The sequence below is a fragment of the Podarcis erhardii genome, assembly GCF_964252035.2.
Source record: "Podarcis erhardii genome assembly, chromosome: 2".
NCBI classification, from domain to species: Eukaryota; Metazoa; Chordata; class Lepidosauria; order Squamata; family Lacertidae; genus Podarcis; species Podarcis erhardii.
Genome location: NC_138498.1, coordinates 113,779,547 through 113,799,559, shown reverse-complemented (window position 1 = coordinate 113,799,559; position 20,013 = coordinate 113,779,547). Strand labels below are relative to the sequence as shown.

The window sequence follows — 20,013 nt, the reverse complement described above, 5'->3', positions numbered from 1 at the left end:
GGATGATATGCAGTACCTGATGAATATTTCTGATTTCCAACAAAGGCATGTTAAAGGGGAGCATGTAAGAAATCATGTACTGTGTGGAAAATATAGGGAGTTTTTCTCCTCCTCCTATAATCCTAAAACTCATAGACTTCCAATGAAGCTGGAGTGTTGGAAGGACAACTGAAATTATTTCTTCACACAACACATAAACTGTGGAATTTGTTCCCACGAGTTGTAATGATGCCCACCAAGTTGGAAGGCTTTTTTTTAAAAAAGGATTAAGACAAATTCATAGAGGATATGGCTGTGTTCTGCCTCCACTGTTGAAGACAACACTGTAAGCTCAGATAAGGAGAGATACGATTGGTAGATAGACAGATATAGGTAGCCCATCTAAGAAAAGGAAAACTCCTGCAGCAAAGCTGGTGCTCCACTTTCCTTGGGCCTCATCAGCAAGTGTCAGGAGTTGAAGTTAGGAGCAGGTCAGCAACAAAACACCTGGTGCCCAAGAAGTTAACTGTTTATTCAAAGAAACCAAAACAGCCCAGGCCTAGGGATCATAGCAGCTCTTCCCAGTAGGTCTTGCCCCAATGAGCAGTCCCCACCTTCCCACTGCTCTCGGACTCCTCCCCCCGGGGTCCTTCCCAAACAATATGAGGCTCCTTCGCCTTGTCTCTCTTTGCTCCGTTCTCTCCATTGCTCTGCATGTTCTGGGAGACCAGGTGAGAGGGGAGCAGGTCGCGGCAGGAGACGACTCCCAGGTTTCTTCAGCAGCCTGCCTCATCTCTGCCTTCTGTCCCCTTCCGCTCCTGCCTCTGAAGCTGGACTGCTCTCTGCCACCACCTCTTCCTGCTCACTAAAACCTGTTGCCTCTACTTCAGCTTCTGACACCTCCTCCTCCTGGTCTGCTCCTTCTTCTCCCTCTGACCATGTGTCATCGTCCCACCACCAATCCCCTGGCTCTGAGCCTTCTTTCCCTGGGGTTTTCCCAGCTGGTGCCTGTTAGAATCCCTGCTCCGTGATTGCAGTCATGGGATTTTTATCTATCACATGACGGTGTATGTTTTGACTCCACAGAGTGGGAAGTGATGGAGACAGGATCTTTGTGTTACTGTGTTCCGTGAAGTGGGACTATTGTCCTTTGTTCTTTTTCTCTTTGCTGTCTGATGCTAGAGAGAGAGGGAGCCATGTTGCAGTGCTCCGTGTGTGTTTATATGTAAATAAAGTAGATTAGCCAAAACGCTGAGTTGCTGAGGTCTGTCACGCAAGGTGCGCAAACTCTGCGGATCCCTAAGTATATTGGTGTCTGTTGGCATCGGTCGCTGTGATGTTTGGGCTGAAGAAAGCTTTTGAAGCTCCCAAACGAAAGACCAGGAGGGAGAGAACATGCCAGTTGGGCATGTGTCTCTGCCAGGGTCCTACTCGAGTGTAGGCTGAACTCCTGACAGTGCCCACCCCCCCCCCCCACTCCTCTGCATCCAGCCAGTGCATGACAGTGAGGCCGAGAAGGGGGTTGTCGTCTGAGTAGCCCAGGACCTCCTAATACACTGCCCAGACTTGCGCCCCAGGGATGTCACTTCGGTCCTTGCGACACAGCGGTTTGACTTCACCCCCGGAGGCACACTCCATTGTCTCTCAAGGCGGACGGATGCCAACAACACTAACATTGCATGTGTCTGGCCTTGGAAACAAGCCATGGCCTCTAGGGGGCTCTCTGGTCCAGGACATTGTGGAGTTGCCATAGTTTCAGGTGGAAGATTAAGGGCATGGGTTGGGAAACTAAGGCCTGGGAGCCGGATCCAGCCCAATCGGCTTCTAAATCCGGCCTGTGGGTGGTCCGGGAATCAGCGTGTTTTGTGGGGCCTGCTGGTGTTTCTACATGAGTAGAATGTGCGCTTTGATTTAAAATGCATCTCTGGGTTATTTGTGGGGCAAAGGAATTCATTCACTTTTTCCCTTCAAAATATAGTCTGCCCCCCCCCCCCAAGGTCTGATGGACAGTGGACCGGCCCCCTGCTGAAAAAGTTTGCTGACCCCTGATTAATGGGTTTCAGAGAGCACTGCTGTCTTCTCAGAGTTTGCCTCACTGCCCTGGTACGCAGACAGAGGTGCACCAGGTATCTTCATTACTCAATACAGCTTTGGGCAAATGCTGAGGACGTACCTCTTTAACCTGGCTTTTGACACTTGAGATATATACTTTTGTAAAGGTAAAGAGACCCCTGACCATTAGGTCCAGTCGTGACCGACTCTGGGGTTGTGGCGCTCATCTCGCTTTAATGGCCAAGGGAGCTGGTATACAGCTTCCGGGTCATGTGGCCAGCATGACTAAGCCGCTTCTGGCGAACCAGAGCAGCGCCGGAGCGGTACCTATTTATCTACTAGCATTTTGACGTGCTTTCGAACTGCTAGGTTGGCAGGAGCAGGGACCAAGCAACGGGAGCTCACCCCGTTGCGAGGGTTCGAACCACTGACCTTCTGATTAGCAAGTCCTAGACTCTGTGGTTTAACCCACAGCACCACCCACGTCCCTTAAAGAGCTTTCCTACTGAATGTACATCCCACCTTTTTCTCCACGGAGTATATGGTTCACGTTGTAGTTAATCCCTACAATTTCTGGGTTTGTAAGTTGCTTTAAAACTGTTTTTAATGTTGTTGTGTCCCACCCTGTAACCATAAGTGAAGGTTGGGAAAATTATTATTTACTCTTATTACTTCCCTAGGCATATTTCCCCCCACCCACTCAACAAACCAGCATAAGCAGCCATCCGCTGAATAAATAATGTTTTAATATTTCAATTTCCATAATAAATACCAACATTCTCATCAATCAATAAATAAACAAGTAAGCGAGGTAGAAAAAAACCCTGTCATGTTTGAGGAAACAATCCTTAATTATTATTGCAAATTCCCTTTGTCCTTAAAAAGTGCAGTAGAACTGATTAACAATAAATACAAATATATAATATTTCAAAACATCACTTTCAACTGTTGCCTGCTAAGCCGCAGCAGGAAAACACAAACACACGCAGCAAACTCCACAGCAGTAACAAATTCTAAATTTGCAGCTCCCCAATCACTCGCAAACTGCAGAGTGGGATGGCATTGCGATGAGGCATCGAAAGAAAATCTTCAGGCCTTCTGCGTCTTTTCCAGTGAATTGCATTTTTAAAAGATCCGAAGAGTATGAAAACTCCAATTCTGCAACCTGAATAAATTACGCAATCGATGGTACCCAGTGGTCAGTGTTTGCGTTACAGTATACCACGCTCAAGACCTCTGAAAGGCCAATCCAGACACTTCAGCAACTCTTAAGAAGTAGGGAGAAAAAATCGCAAAGCCTAAAAAATTCCACCCGAGTTTGGATAAAGGTGGATATTGCACGATCCACAGCACTAATATGTGAGGATTTAGGTTTCCTAGAGAGGTAGTTTACTGCCCATTTCAGAATGGGAATTGTAGCAGACACCATTGGTGGTGTGGAGAAAGGGGCAGGGATTTGATGACAAGAGGTGAAGATCTTCAAAAATAGTTAAAAGGCCTTTGGGAGAAGGGGAAAACCACAAAACTGGGATTGAGAGAACAGAGAATAACCCTGTTCTCTTGCCCCAGTGTCTCCTGTCCTCAGATTTCCATCCCTGCATTATCCACCACTACTTTGAGGTAGAGCGTGTCGTCTTTGAGGTAAGCAGGAATCTCAAGATGGCTGACGAAGAGGGGACTCCCGCTGGCCACGTTGAGCCTCTGCCGTGGCTGGTGGAAGGAGACGCTATGGGGATCCGGGAGGAAGGTATCCATCACGGGCGACTTCCTCCGTGTGGGGTCCAAAAGAGAGAAGGTGACCTTCTGCCGGAAAGGCCAGGGCAGGACGTCGTCGTAGGGCCCCTTGGCCAAGGCGAGGAAAAGCGAGACATGGCCCCCCTGGCCAATGCCATCTCCGTCGGGATAGAGCCGGACGCAGAGATGGTACCCGAACGGATGAGTGGCAAAGGCCGGGGAGTAAATGGAACGCTTCTTCCCAGCTTTGGCGTCCTTCTGGAGTTTGGAGAAGTTCTCCACCTTCCACACCAAGGTCCCGTCGGTGCTGGCCAGCTGGGGCGACGCTGGTTCTCCAGACGCTTTCGCCATGGCGCACACTTCCTGAGAGGCCCTCAAGAGCTTCTCGTAGTGGGAGCAGCAGCGCTGGAGGGACTTCACCGCAGCCGTCTGGCTGTTCAGCTGTCGGCGCAGAGACACCACCGTCAGCTCCAACGCCTCCACCCGCATTTGGACGGCTTCCACGTTCATGGAAGGGCCACCCTAGGGAGAGAGAGATGAGAGAGTTTAAATGGAGGGGTTCCCACCAGGGCATATTGCTCCATTTCTGGGCGCAGGCCCATAACGGGCCCTGAGCTTGCTTTAGATACCCTCGCAATGCAGGTTCTCTTGACGTGACGTACCATGACTGTGGTATTGACACTCCAGCAGGGTTCTATCTCCTCAACGTTTTGATCTCCAAGGGCCAGGGGAGCCTTCTTTGGGGTTCCGGGCTGGGCCACAGGGGGGCAAGCGTGCTCCTAAAGCAAAAGAACAAGGCCAGAAAAATGAGCAAAGGTTGTTTGCTGCCAACTGCAGGATCCTAGATTACCTCATGTTCTGAAGCCTTCAAAAGGCGTATCTATACGCTACAAAACATACTGGCTTTGTATCACATTCTGTTGTTGGGAACAGCATTTTGATGAGGGTGGTAAGGTATGCCTTTTAGGAATTCCTAACTCTGCTTTATTATCATAGTCTTACTAAAATAATTTATATTAAGTTATAATAAGAATTTGCTGAAATAAGACCTGAACTGGAATACAAAAGGGGGAGGTGAGAGGAGGTCTGAGATACAAGGTAATGGAAATAAGTGATGGGAATTATATTTGTTTTGTTTCGTTTTAATTGTGTATTTTTGGTATTTTTGTAAAAAAAAAATAAATCTGTGTATTACTTGTTTTTTGTGGTTTTTATGTTTGTATTAAATTGGAAACTTTAATAAATATTTTTTTAAAAAATATTATCATAGTCTTACTGATACAAATTATTGTTGTTGTTTTTCATTTATTCAGTTTGCAGCCTATTGTTTTACTGGAGTGCCAGTTGAACTGATCTTTGGTTTGGACTATCCTCTGAATGGGGCTATGAAATAATAATAATAATAATAATAATAATAATAATAACAACAACAACAACAACAACAACAACAACAACAACAACAACAACAAAAAATAAATAAATAATTTGTATCCCACACTTTTTCCCAAAGGAGTCCAGGAATGTCAAACGCACAAGTGATAAAACTATCAAAATATCTAAACACCAGGAGCCATGCTATAAGTGAACCTCAAAACGAATGCAGTAGCGATTCTACAAATTATTGGGGTGGGTTTTTTTTCTCATTTATTCAGTTTGCAGCCTATTGTTTTACTGGAGTCCCAATTGAACTGATCATAACTATTCTTTTAAAAAAATAAAAAAATAACTTTTTATTAATTTTCAGTTACGAAAACCGATCAAAATTTTTCTTATCACCTCCCCCTAAAAGCAAACTTAGGTGGCGAGTGCTGCTGACAGAAATGGACTCAGAATGGCCCCATAAATAAATAAATATGGAAGTACTGGATGTGCTCAGCTGCCACAGAATTATTTGTTTGCTTGCTTTTATTAAATTTGTATACTGTCCTTCATCTCAGGGCCATTCACAACATCAATCTGCAAAAGAAAAAAATGGAGCACAGGAGTGACTGGCTGGCTAGAACCCTGAACAGGATCACAGACGGAAGAGTCAGATCAATGCAGTGGTGCCCCGCAAGACGAATGCCTCGCAAGACGAAAAACCCGCTAGACGAAAGGGTTTTCCGTTTTTCGAGGTGCTTCGCAAAACGAATTTCCCTATGGGCTTACTTCGCAAGATGAAAACATCTTGTGAGTCTTGCGATTTTTTTCACTCCCCCCCCCCTTTTCTAAGCTGCTAAGCCGCTAATAGCCGCTTAGCCGCTAAGCCGCTAATAGCGCTAATCCGCTAATAGGGTTGCTTCACAAGACGAAAAAACCGCTAGACGAAAAGACTCGCGGAATGGATTCTTTTCGTCTTGCGAGGCACCACTGTAATATCTGAGCAGCTCAACTATGGACTTCTTTCCCCTTTTCCTCCAGTCGCAATTTCTTCCAACTGTTTTGCATGTGTTTTGTCAAATGCCTACAATTGGCGCAAGAGGGCACCTAAGAGCTTTGTGCTCCCGTTTCATTCCTGGTCTTGTGCACTGCGTATTAGCAGCGAGAAGGGAGTGATTCTCTTCATTTAAAACCACTGTACCTGGTACGATTTCAGGGTCCCCGTCCAAGCGCAGTCAAAATTTGGGCAGGCAACTTGTGTGGCTAGAGCGGCGTTCTCTGCTGCTTTGTCAGTGTGGAACTGGAGAGAGAGAGAGAGAGAGAAAAAAAGAAGGAGTCAATATGTTGGCTGCCAATTCTGACCCGTCACAGTTACCTCTAACAATACACTACAGTCATTAAAAAAGGTAAAGGGACCCCTGGCCATTAGGTCCAGTCGTGGCCAACTCTGGGATTGCGGCGCTCATCTCACTTTACTGGCCGAGGGAGCCAGCATACAGCTTCCGGGTCATGTGGCCAGCAGGACTAAGCCACTTCTGGTGAACCAGAGCAGCGCACGGAAACGCCGTTTACCTTCCCACCAGAGCGGTACCTATTTATCTACTTGCACTTTGATGTACTTTCACACTGCTAGGTTGGCAGGAGCAGGGACCGAGCAACGGGAGCTCACCCTGCTGTAGGGATTCGAACCGCCGACCTTCTGATCGGCAAGTCCTAGGCTCTGTGGTTTAATCCACAGCGCCACCCACGTCATACCTCACTACAGTCATACCTTGGGTTAAATATGCTTCAGGTTGAGCATTTTCAGGTTACGATTCACAGTGACCTGGAAGTAACGGAATGCATTACTTCTGGGTTTCGCCGCTCGCGCATGCACAGATGCTCAAAACAACGTCACATGAATGCGCAGAAGCACTGAATCGTGGCCTGCACAGACGCGGGTTGCATTTGCTTCAGGATGCAAACGGGGCTCCGGAATGGATCCTGTTCACATCCAGAGGTACCACTGTACACATTACCTCTAACCATCCTTTGCTGACCAGTTGCCAGACTGACGTTTCAAACTACAACTCCCATCAGCCCCTGCAGACCAGGTGGGCACCAGGTTGGCAAAGTCTGCCTTAAACACATCGCCCTCGAATTATGGCAAAGTGCACGGTCAGTGCTGAAAAGCAGGCACGGCAAATAGTGATTCTCACCTCCTTCTCTAGGGCGACAGTTGTGAACTACTTTTAACCCAGGATTCACCCTTAACTCCAGTTTACAACAAAGGGACGTGAGGTGTTTTTTTCCTGTTTTTCTGTTTCTGTTTTGCTGTCTATGTCTCTCTTGTACCATGTTCCTAGTAGACAGGAGGGCGAGATTTCTGGCCTTCATAGCCATACAGAAAACGAGAAAATGCTGAAAGGAGTACAGTGGTGCCCCGCAGGACGAATGCCTCGCAAGACGAAAAACCTGCTAGATGAAAGGGTTTTCCGTTTTGGAGGTGCTTCGCAAGACGAATTTCCCTATGGGCTTGCTTCGCAAGACGAAAATGTCTTGCGAGTTTCCCCCCCCTTTTCCCCCCTTTTTCTAAGCTGCTAAGCCGCTTATCCACTTATCCGCTTATCCGCTAAGCCGCTAAAACCCACTAAGCCGCTAATAGCGCTAATCCGCTAAGCCACTAATGGGCTTGCTTCGCAAGACGAAAAAACCGCTAGACAAAGAGACTTGCGGAACGGATTCTTTTCGTCTTGCGAGGCACCACTGTAGGTTGTCAAGCAGCAGCGAAGGGAGTGCAACAGATTCTTTAAATAAACCCTCTCAGCTTTTCTACTTATGGAGCTCTTCTGAATTTCATCGCACACCTCTCTCTCGTTTTCTCCCTTTCTACATCTTGTGTTTCTCTTTAGTTCCTGTTTTTAAAAGAGGATGGCTACACAGGTGTGACCCATGCTAGGGGATGAGGTTGATCACAGGGCAGCGCCAGGTAACATCCATACCTGAACCTTGGCTCTTAGAGGGAATTTAGTGAGAGGGAATTTAGTGACCATTCATTTACGGGTTTCTTGCTATTCGGGGCAGGGATTGACTGGTCTTATTATCATTTTCTTCTTGTTAAATTTGTTGCTTTCCACAAAAGAGAGTCCAAAAGTAATTGACTGAGATTAGCCAAGATGGCAACAAAACAACAACAACATATCGCTTTAAGAACCAAAAGCCAAGGAAAACCTAAACGACTCTGGTTCCAGAACATCATGTTACTACAACTCACCTGTTTGGGGTTCAGTCCCTTCTTACAAGTCTGGCAGGTCACCCTGTCTGTGTCCCTGTGGGGAGAAAGAGGACAGAAAATTGAGCAGGATGAACCCTGAGAAACAGAAAGGGGGCGTAACCCACAATAAGCTTATGTCGTAATAAATTTTATATACTTTAAAGGCACCACAAGCCTCTTTTCCTGCAAGGCACTACTAACATGGGTTTCCCCCTCTGAAAACTACATTTTGAATCTCTTTCTTTCTCTCTCTATCATACACACCCTCCAAATTTTATTCATTAAATATACATCCCACCCTGCCAGGGAATAGGGTATAGGGCGGTATATAAATTCAATAAATAATAATAATAAATAAAACACTTATGCATTAAAAAAAAACCCAGTTGAGAATAAAAGGAACACATATTTGATGCATTTGAAACATAGCTACTTCCATCTTCTCTTCCTGGTGTCCTTTGCTAATTTATTCTTCCTCCCCACATATGCGAAGCAGTTGTTCATCATCAAGATTAATGCCATCCATTGGTTAATCATTAGTATTGTGGATACTGTGCATTATACACATTTGTCACATTTATATCCTGCACTTGTCCAAGAAGCTCAGGGTAGCGTGTGTTGTGGTTCCCTATCTGGGCCCCTCTTTTATGCCCGCAACAATTATGTGAGTCGCTCAAGACCACCAAGTGAGCTCAGGGCCGTCTGAAGCATATCTGGCGCCTTTGGGGAACAGTTTTCCAGGAGATGAAGTGGGATACATAGGGAGAGAGGGCTCAAAAGCTCTCATGGATACCGAAGAGTGGAATCGGCTCCCCAAGACACTTTAGCGCAGCTCAGATTTACAAAAGCTGCACTTCCTGCGCCAGGAAGTGCCGTCAGCATAATTCAGAGCCACCTAGACTACCACACGTCAACATCTTGCTTACACACAAGCACAGCTGAATCAGAATATGACAACAACAACATTTGAGGTGCTCGAGGAATAAACACAGCTGTGCCAATATGGCTTGGCATCTATCCCCACTCCCTGAGAAAACAGAAAAGCAAACTGAAATATTGCAAACTGGAGAGAAACATGACTCTCACACACCCTGATCCTATTAAAAGAAACAAAGTGAGTCTTCTTTTTAAATTATGTTTCTAGAACGCATCACAAATCTGTCGTTGCCAATAGAAACTGGCCCCCGACCAATTAACGGGTTGCAGCCTAAAAACACTAAGTCCAATAAAAGTGGATGCTTCGTTCCCAGGAAATACAAAACACAAGAAGAGCCAGGGTCAGGCAAAGGGTCCATCGCCTTTGATTTCCCAGAGCGGCCAATCAGATGCTTCAGAGACCCACACAAAAAGGGGGCAGGAAGGCAGCAGCCCCCTCCCACTGGTGCTGCCCCACAGCTGGTATTGGGGCAGTTTCTATATGCCCATCATAGCCAGAAGGTAGGCAGGAAGATAGGAGATCGATTTATCCAGATAACCCTATGAGATGAAGGAAGCTGATCTGGCTTGCCAATTAAATGCCAATGACTGTAGTTATAGCTCAGTCAGTAGAGCGTGAGACTCTTAATCTCAGGGTCAAAGGTTTGAGCCCCACGTTGCGGAAAAGATCCCTGCCTTGCTATGGGATGGGCTAGATCAGGCTTCCTCCTGATGTTTTTGGCCTACAACTTCCATGATCCCTAGCTGGCAGGACCAGTGGTCAGGGATGATGGGAATTGTAGTCTCAAAAACATCTGGAGGACCGGGGTTGAGGAAGCCTGGACTAGATGATGCCCATCAGGGTCCCTTCCAACACTATGATTCTGTTATTCTAAGCCCTGTGAATCCTGGACAGGTGACCCTAACATCTGAGAAGCCTCCAGCTATGATTAAACATAAAGGTAAAGGGACCCCCAACCATTAGGTGCAGTCGTGACCGACTCTGGGGTTGCGGCGCTCATCTCGCTTTATTGGCCGAGGGAGCCGGCATACAGCTTCCAGGTCATGTGGCCAGCAGGACTAAGCCGCTTCTGGCGAACCAGAGGAGTGCACGGAAACGCCATTTACCTTCCCGCCGGAGCGGTACCTATTTATCTACTTGCACTTTGAGGTGCTTTCGAACTGCTAGGTTGGCAGGGGCAGGGACTGAGCAACGGGAGCTCACCCCATCACGGGGATTCGAACCGCTGACCTCCTGATCGGCAAGCCCAAGAGGCTCTGTAGTTTAACCCACAGCGTCACCCACGTCCCTCCAGCTACGATTAGGGGACTCCAACTCCCATGAGCATGACAAATGATCACGGATGATGGGACCTGTAGTCCAGCAACATCATGGAGAGGGGGAATCGCGAATCCCCCGCCTTTGCCCTTAAATATCCTGGGAGCACTTTTCCCTTTTTTTTTGCCACTGACCTGAACAGCCTCTTGACGCATCCCCTGCAGTAGCGGTGCCCACACTCGGCTTGCTGTGGGTTGCAGAGGAGGAACCCGCACGCCTGGCAGAGCAAACCGGCGTTGCCCAGCAGATCCACGGGCATCACGGAGCCCCGTTGCTTTCCCATCCTTGCCAACGTGGGCTTCGCTCTACCTTCAGTCCCGAGAGAGAGAAAATAAGATCCACACGAAAAGCGACCAGGAGAGGAAGGGGGGAAAAATGAGTCTGGCAGGCAGCAGCCGGCGCGAGGCTTTTATGGGACGGGACGGGCGTGAGTCAGAGAAGGGCGCGCGAGGGAATCCCGGCGCTGAGTCATCAGAGATTCTCCCCGAACGTGCCAGCTGCGGGTCAACGGGGTGACGCAGTTCTGTGCGTGCGCGCGCCACCAGGAGAGCCGGGCCCCGGCGGGCTCGGCGCGGGAAATGCCTCTGAGGAGAGTTGAGGCTGAGGGGAGGGAAAGGGATTGCGAAAACGCAAGGGGCTGGGGAGAGAGGGAAAAGGCACGCTGGGCCGGCGTGAGGAGAAATTGCGCAGGGGAATACTGTTGTTATTATTCTTATTTGTTACGGGAAGGGACAGCGCTTTGGAAAAAGAAAGGAAAACCGTGAGAAGAGCAGCTGGTGCCTTTGCAGAAATGAAGGCGGGCGCCCCTCTCTTGCTTAACCTGCCTCAGCTAAGGGTTAAATGGTTATATGGTGCTTGAAGGATTTACAGAGTTATACAAAGATTTAGAGCACACTCACACACTGCAAGGTGTCCCTTTTAATAATAGTACAGTGGTACCTCGGGTTACATACGCTTCAGGTTACACACTCCACTAACCCAGAAGTAGTGCTTCAGGATAAGAACTTTGCTTCAGGATAAGAACAGAAATCGTGCTCCGGCGGCGCAGCAGCAGCAGCAGCAGGAGGGCCCATTAGCTAAAGTGGTGCTTCAGGTTAAGAACAGTTTCAGGTTAAGAACGGACCTCCGGAACGAATTAAGTACTTAATCCGAGGTACCACTGTAATGACAATTTCCAGTCTGAAAGCTCTTCTTCTTTGGCGATCACTTGTAGCGGAGTAAGATTGTCTTCCATAAACACAGTTTTAAATGTGAGCCTGTAAGTGACTGTTGTTGTTGTTTAGTTGTGTCCGCCTCTTTGTGACCCCCTGGACCAGAGCACACCAGGCCCTCCTGTCTTCCACTGCCTCCCGCTGTTTGGTCAGACTCATGCTGGTAGCTTCGAGAACACTGTCCAACCATCTCATCCTCTGTCGTCCTCTTCTCCTTGTGCCCTCCATCTTTCCCAACATTGGGAAACATCTTTTCCAGGGAGTCTTCTCTTCTCATGAGGTGGCCAAAGTATTGGAGCCTCAGCTTCAGGATCTGTCCTTCCAGTGAGCACTCAGGGCTGATTTTCTTCAGAATGGATAGGTTTGATCTTCCTGCAGTCCATGGGACTCTCAAGAGTCTCCTCCAGCACCAGAATTCAAAAGCATCAATTCTTCGGCGATCAGCCTTCTTTATGGTCCAGCTCTCACTTCCATACATCACTACTGGGAAAACCATAGCTTTAACTATACAGACCTTTGTTGGCAAGGTGATGTCTCTGCTTTTAAAGATGCTGCTGTCTTGGTTTGTCATTCGCTGTCACGAAATCCATCATGCGAAAGGCTGGGCTGGATGAATCCCAAGCCCAAGAAAGTAAAAACTCTCACTGCCTCCATTTCTTCCCCTTCTATTTGCCAGGAGGTGATGGGACCAGCGGCCATGATCTTAGTTTTTTTGATGTTGCGCTTCAGACCATATTTTGCGCTCTCCTCTTTCACCCTCATTAAAAGGTTCTTTCGTTCCTCCTCACTTTCTGCCATCAATGTTGTGTCATCTACATATCTGAGGTTGTTGATATTTCTTCCGGCAATCTTAATTCCGGCTAGGGATTCATCCAGCCCAGCCCTTCGCATGATGAATTCTGCATATAAGTTAAATAAGCAGGGAGACAATATACAGCCTTGTCGTACTCCTTTCCCAATTTTGAACCAATCAGTTGTAGAGACCAACTAAGTTTGTTTTTGGTATAAGCATTCGTGTGCATACACACTTCTTCAGATACACTTCAGATACATTTATATATATATTTCGACTGCGTCAAACCAACACGGCTGCTTACCTACATCAGGTGAAGACATCCCCCTCTCTGGTGTGTACTGCAGTGCAGACACAACATTGATGTGTTTCAAGCTACTAGCATCTACGTAGCCTGTAAAGGCCAGGGCGCTTTCACACCTCCTGATGCTGATGGAAGTTGCAGTCCAAAAGCTTTTTAATGGCACCCCTTGAGCTTGTTGGCAGAAGCATTAGGGAAAGATGTAAGAGGTAAAATATATAACAGCAGCTTTGGGTGGGTGACTTAGACCAAGGAAACATGGTCTTTAAAATGGTATTTCTTTGAGAATGAGTGGGGGACAGTGTCATTGTTTCTTACCTTTCCCCTAAAAAGCTCAAGGTTGGCATACATGGCAGTTCCTTCTTCCACTCACCCCACAGAAGGGCACAGAAGAAAAGAAAATAAGCAATTGAAATTTTATGTGTTTTTTTAATTGTTTTTAAGTTTTGTATTTTTGTATTTTTGTATTTTTTTCCTTTTTTGTCTATTTTTGTTTTTGTGTTGCTATTGAAAATGCTAATAAATATTCATTAAAAAACAAAAACAGAAGGGCACAGAAGTGATTTCCTTCTGGACAGAATGGGGCGGGCCAACATAATTCCTATTGGCAGATAAAGGAAGAAAGAAACGTCTGTGTTCATGGGACCCACACATCTCCCAGAAGCATATTTCATTGTGCAAACTGGATATTACACTGAAAATCCCAAGGCCGGTGTGTTAAACGCAGGCTGACTGTGCTTTCTCATGTACCCCTGTGGTGTAATGGAGACAATGTCGGGCTGTGTACACACCATACATTTAAAGGGCATGGCTCTTTACTCCTCACAGAGCTACAGTTCCCTTAACAAACTACAGTTCCTGGGGTGGGGGTGGAGTGTGTTGTGTTTGCAGCCTCAGACTATGCCAGGGGAGACCAAGGTTCAAATCCTGCCTCAGCTATAAAGCTCACTGAGCGGCCTTGGGTCTCTTCTCTCCCTCCCTCCCTCTCTCTCCCTCACAGGGATGTTGTGATGACAAAACAGGGTGGGGGAGACCTTTGTTAGGCACTCAATACAGTGGTACCTCGGGTTAAGAACTTAATTCGTTCTGGAGGTCCGTTCTTAACCTGAAACTGTTCTTAACCTGAGGTACCACTTTAGCTAATGGGGCCTCCCGCTGCCGCCGCACAATTTCTGTTCTCATCCTGAGGTAAAGTTCTTAACCCGAGGTACTATTTCTGGGTTAGCAGAGTCTGTAACCTGAAGTGTCTGTAACCTGAGGTACCACTGTACACATAATAAGCAAATAATTAATTGACATGTTCGTTTTCCTGCAAGCGGCAATGCGGGGAATCTTTTTAACCACACCTTGATTACAAATTTTATGGGGCCTGGAGGAAGCCAGGTAAAAGTTGCTTTAGGGAGTGCATTCATAGCTGCCTGCAGAGATCCCCACTCCAAGCAGGAGAGGGATGAGTCAATCCAATTAAGTTGTTGAAAAGTTATGTACTCATCAAACACAGGAAGCTGCCTGCATTCTACCAAGCCAGAGCAGTGAGCCCCTAGCTCAGTGCTGCCTGAGTGGCAGCGGATTCAGGAGTTCAGGCCAGGGTGCCTCCCAGCCCTATCTAGAGGCACCGGGGATTGAACCCACGATATTCTTCATGAGAAGCAGCTGCTCTACCACTGAGCTATGGCCCTCTGGCCTCCCCATCGCAAGTGATATCTAGTAGTATGTCCCCTTGTTGTCTTCACATTGCCACATCGTTCAACTGGCAACAGTTCAGGGGGAAAGCTGTGTGTCCGTCTGTCCATCCCCCACAGTACGAAACATCGTATAGTGGTACCTCAGGTTATATACGCTTCAGGTTACATATGCTTCAGGTTGCACACTCCGCTAACCCAGAAATAGTGCTTCAGATTAAGAACTTTGCTTCAGGATAAGAATAGAAATCGTGCTCCGGCAGCGCAGCAGCAGAGGGAGGCCCCATTAGCTAAAGTGGTACCTCAGGTTAAGAACAGTTTCAGGTTAAGAACGGACCTCCGGAACGAATTAAGTACTTAATCTGAGGTACCACTGTACTTCAAGTGCTGGGAAAGGTGAAATGTTCTTGCGGCAAAAATGCAACTCTAAACTTGAGCGGATCATGCCCAGGCAAGACCTGAGCAGCAGAAATGAGTAAGCAGTGCTTTCTGTTGCAGTGAAAATCTGAAAAGTCTGGAAAAGCCCTCATGGAGCACTTTTTGAGATTGGTACATTAGCTGAGTCAGGTGCCAGAGGTGAGGTCGCCGAGTTCACGGGTGGTGCTGCTAAGGACAGGGGAATCCCGGTGTTACATGCCATCCTTATCTCTGAGCAGCGCCCAAGGGTTGCAGGCAAGCTATAACCCAGGGTTTGTGTTTCCTGTGGGACAACAGCCATCTTGAAATATCTCACAGGCTGCACATGGAAGGTGGAGCAAGCTTGTAATCTCCTACTCCTAGAAGGTAGGACTTGTTGCTCTTTCCACAAAAGTACCCCAGATGTACCAAACGTAAAGCCAGCTATGAAAACCGAAGTGGAATAAGAACCAGAAAACACATCTGTAGAAAGGCAGGCCCAACACATCCCACCCTACTCAAAGATGCCACAGACCACAGGGGAAGAACATTCCCTCCAATTGCTTCTCAGTTTCCTGTTGTTGTTGTTTAGTCGTTTAGTCATGTCCATCTCTTCGTGACCCCATGGACCAGAGCACGCCCGGCACTCCTGTCTTCTACTGCCTCCCGCAGTTTGGTCACTCATGCTGGTAGCTTCGAGAACACTGTCCAACCATCTCGTCCTCTGTCGTCCCCTTCTCCTTGTGCCCTTCATCTTTCCCTACATCAGTGTCTTTTCCAGGTAGTCTTCTCTTCTCATGAGGTGGCCAAAGTACTGGAGCCTCAGGTTCAGGATCTGTCCTTCCAGTGAGCACTCAGGGCTGATTTCCTTCAGAATGGATAGGTTTGATCTTCTTGCAGTCCATGGGACTCTCAAGGGTCTCCTCCAGCACCATAATTCAAAAGCATCAGTTCTTTAGCAATCAGCCTTCTTTATGGTCCAGCTCTCGCTTCTGTACATCACTATCTCAGTTTCCTAGTCGTAACTAACTGAGTGTCCACTGAATCGATTCTGGGCTGAATGGATCTTGTGCTGATCCAGCAAGATGATTCCTATGCCAAAATACCTTCAGCTGGCTCATGAAAGCAAGGGAAAATCAGAAGTATTCTATTCTTTTCTTTTATCTTCTTTCTTCTAGTCATTCCAACTCTATGATTCTATGATTCTCTCCCCCCACCCCCGCTGTTTTCTTTTGGTGTCCTCTGGGCCATTTTTGAGGTCCAAGGATTACACACACGTGAAGGTGGTGGGTTTGGACCCAGGGCAGAGATAACCTTTTAGAGTGAGACTGAGAGAAGAATCGACAGGCCTCAGGTGAGAACTGGAAGGGTCCCCCACTTTCTGTGCGAGAGAGCCAGTGTGGTATAGTGGTTAAGAGCGGTAGTCTTGTAATCTGGTGAACTGGGTTCGCGTCTCCGCTCCTCCACATGCAGCTGCTGGGTGACCTTGGGCCAGTCCCACTTCTCTGAAGTCTCTCAGCCCCCCTCACCTCACAGGGTGTTTGTTGTGGGGGAGGAAGGGAACAGGAGAAGGTTAGCCGCTTTGAAACTCCTTAAAGGGAGTGAAAGGCGGGATATCAAATCCAAACTACTACTCTTCTTCTTCTTCTTCTGTGTGAGACAAGGCTTAAGAGAGAGGGCTCTGCATTTTCTTCTCCCTCTCTCTGCTTTTGTTTTTATTCAGATTGATTTCTTTTATCTTATTGTATCATGAAAAAGCTTCCATAAAATCTTAATAATAACAACAATGAAAAGAAAGCGAGCCAAACCACGCAATGCAGAAAAAGGATGGCGTACACACACACCAATGTTCACTACCACCCCCAAATGTGGCCATCGCCACAAGCAAATATTAGAAGATAGTGAGTCACCTTACAGTACAATGACTGATGAGTTTGGCTGTGTCATGGATGTGTGTCGGAAGAAAACCGGATTGGAAACAGAAATGCAAAGATGGGCATTGAAATGTTGGTCTCTCCCTGCCAGTCAGGGAAGAAATGGAAAGCGTTCTGGTTTCTCAATCAGCAACAGCACATGGTTCACCCCCCCCCCCAAATACATACAACCACCCTTTCCTCCCCAGGGCTTCAACTAAGCACCACTTCCCAGCTCTTGTATCTGTTCAGACCAGCCGAGCAACTCTCTGAGGCTGTTGGGAAATTATGGGACAGGCAGGCGATGAATCATCTCTTGGGGTGTGCGTTTACATTTGAGAAATTCCCAAAAGATGCAGCATGGAAGCGATTCTGGCAGATCTGTGGGAACTGATTACGCACCAGGCACCGTAATCGAGGATTACAAGAGGCCAAGCTCTGCCCCAGAACCTGTTTTCAATTTCATTTCTTGGGCTTTGCCCCCTCTGGATTACATAATACGATTAAGAAAGTGACTGATCTACTAACCTCAATGCCCTTTAACATTTTGGGGTTTTGTAAAGGGAGGAAAGTGGCCTGGGGGACAGGGGGCAGGCGGGTGTGGAGGACTCCCTGGTCCTGAATGGGGTAACTGTGCCCCTGAAGGACCAGGTGCGCAGCCTGGGAGTCATTTTGGACTCACAGCTGTCCATGGAGGCGCAGGTCAATTCTGTGTCCCGGGCAGCTGTTTACATCTGGTACGCAGGCTGAGACCCTACCTGCCCACAGACTGTCTCGCCAGAGTGGTTCCCGCTCTGGTTATCTCCTGCTTGGACTGCTGCAATGCGCTCTACATGGGGCTACCTTTGAAGGTGACCCGGAAACTACAACTAATCCAGAATGTGGCAGCTAGACTGGTGACTGGGAGCAGCTGCCGAGACCATATAACACTGGTCTTGAAAGACCTACACTGGCTCCCAGTACGTTTCCAAACACAATTCAAAGTGTTGGTGCTGACCTTTAAAGCCCTAAATGGCCTCGGTCCAGTATACCTGAAGGAGTGTCTCTACCCCCATCGTTCTGCCCAGACACTGAGGTCCAGCGCCGAGGGCCTTCTGGCACTTTCCTCGCTGCGAGAAGCCAAGTTACAGGGAACCAGGCAAAGGGCCTTCTTGGTAGTGGCACCCGCCCTGTGGAACGCCCACCTACCAGATGTCAAAGAGAAAAATAACTACCAAACTTTTAGAAGACATCTAAAGGCAGCCCTGTTTAGGGAAGCTTTTAATGTTTAATAGGTTATTGTATTTTAGTGTTTTGTTGGAAGCTGCCTAGATGGCCGGGGTATAAATATTATTATTATTATTATTATTATTATTATTATTATTATTATGCATTGCAGGGGTTGGACTAGATGGCCTTTGGGTCCCTTCCAACTCTATGATAATAATTCCATGATTCTATATCCTGGAGTTCCTCCAAATGGTGCCCGGGGCCTTTAAAGGGGTGACTCCCTGACTGCAGAACACTTTCCTCAGGCATTTCATTAGCTTTTGGAGAAATGTTTAAATATTTTTTTTATTATAACCATTTTAAACCATTATGTCTGTTGTGTAATAGTGGGTGGGATGGTGCTTTTTAAATGTAGCTTGTTAAGGGTGCTCTGTGGGGGGGGGGATTAAATACCTTCCCCGGGATTCTTTTGGGGTGTAGGTTGTGACCAGGGGAATGAGGACACTCCAGAGGTTGCAGGACTATGAATCCCTGAAAATCAGCTACGATGGCTGGGGCTGTGGGAAGTTGGAGTCTCTCCTGTAGGGCCCTGGGGCCCCTGCACCAGGCCTGAGCCGCCTCCTGGGTTTTCAGCTTCTCATTCCTCCCAATGCACCAAAGGGGAATTTTGGCTTCTCAGACACTCGCCAGAGAGTTCCCCAATTGCTGGGTCAGCTTTACCAGCTGCCTTGGTGCCTGTCAGCCCAACTCCGGGGCTCTCTAACGTGGAATTTCACTTTTTCAGCGTCATCATCGCCACCGCTCCGACGGCTGCAGCAGAACATTTGCTTCTGCCGGAAAAGGCAAGCCAGGGAACATTGCTTGCCTTGCTTTCACTTCCCCATTGTGTGAGAACTCAGCTCCAGGCTTTGTTGGTCAACAGTGCAGGGGAACAACACTGCTGCTTCCACTCTGCTCTGTGCCTCCCACATCCCATCCCCTTAAGCTCCTTCTTCTCTGCGTCCCAAGTCAAAGAGCTGTGCAACCTAAAGCCAATTTCAATGGGGCATATTACGTCAAGTGTGTCCAGGCTTGTAGCAACAGTGGCATGTGTGTGTGTGCCCCCCCCACTCCACTCCCTAGATGACCAGTATGTTTCCAAGCACAATTCAAAGTGTTGGTGCTGACCTTTGAAGCCCTAAACGGCCTCGGTCCAGTATATCTGAAGGAGCCTCTCCACCCCCATTGTTCTACCCGGACACTGAGGTCCAGCATCAAGGGCCTTCTGGTGGCTCCCTCACTGTGAGAAGCTAAGTTACAGGGAACTAGGCAGAGGGCCTTCTCGGTAGTGGCACCCTCCCTGTGGAACGCCCTCCCACCAGATGTCAAAGAGAAAAACAACTACCAGACTTTTAGAAGACATGTGAAGGCAGCCCTGTTTAGGGAAGCTTTTAATGTTTGATGTACAGTGGTACCTTGGGTTAAGTACTTAATTCATTCCGGAGGTCCGTTCTTAACCTGAAACTGTTAACCTGAAGCACCACTTTAGCTAATGGGGCCTCCTGCTGCCGCTGCGCTGCCAAAGCACAATTTCTGTTCTCATACTGAAGTAAAGTTCTTAACCTGAAGCACTATTTCTGGGTTAGCGGAGTCTGTAACCTGAAGCGTATGTAACCCGAGGTACCACTGTATTACAATATTTTAATATTTTTTTGGAAGCTGCCCAGAGTGGCTGGGGAAGCCCAGCCAGATGGGCGGGGTATAAATAATAAATTATTATTATTATTATTATTATTATTATTATTATTATTATTACAGATAGGTAGCCGTGTTGGTCTGCTGTGTTGGTCTGTATCTGAAGAAGTGTGCATGCACACGAAAGCTCATACCTAGAACTA

At 47.5% G+C, this 20,013-nt stretch overlaps 2 protein-coding genes across 2 annotated transcripts in view; both read right to left on the bottom strand.

The window, feature by feature from the left end:
• The window catches only part of LOC309337240 (vespryn-like), a 411,113-nt gene that overhangs the window by 49,145 nt on the left and 341,955 nt on the right, over window positions 1–20,013 (bottom strand). The gene's annotated exons all lie outside the window — the stretch shown is intronic.
• LOC309337065 (TNF receptor-associated factor 2-like) lies at window positions 2,761–11,076 on the bottom strand. Its single transcript, XM_081853729.1, has 5 exons — window positions 10,766–11,076; window positions 8,378–8,432; window positions 6,326–6,424; window positions 4,428–4,544; window positions 2,761–4,287 (listed from the first exon to the last, which is right to left on the bottom strand). The coding sequence occupies exons 1-5, from the start codon at window positions 10,912–10,914 to the stop codon at window positions 3,613–3,615; spliced, it is 1,095 nt and encodes a 364-aa protein (XP_081709855.1). The 5' UTR covers window positions 10,915–11,076; the 3' UTR covers window positions 2,761–3,612.

Excerpts from the sequence above, each read along its gene's own strand:
- LOC309337065 (XM_081853729.1), bottom strand. The coding sequence starts at position 10,914 with ATGGGAAAGCAACGGGGCTCCGTGATGCCCGTGGATCTGCTGGGCAAC. Across the intron at positions 4,545-6,325 it reads GGACCCTGAAATCGTACCAG|GAGCACGCTTGCCCCCCTGT; the intron begins GTACAGTGGTTT and ends CTTTTGCTTTAG. Across the intron at positions 4,288-4,427 it reads GTGTCAATACCACAGTCATG|GGTGGCCCTTCCATGAACGT; the intron begins GTACGTCACGTC and ends CTCTCTCCCTAG.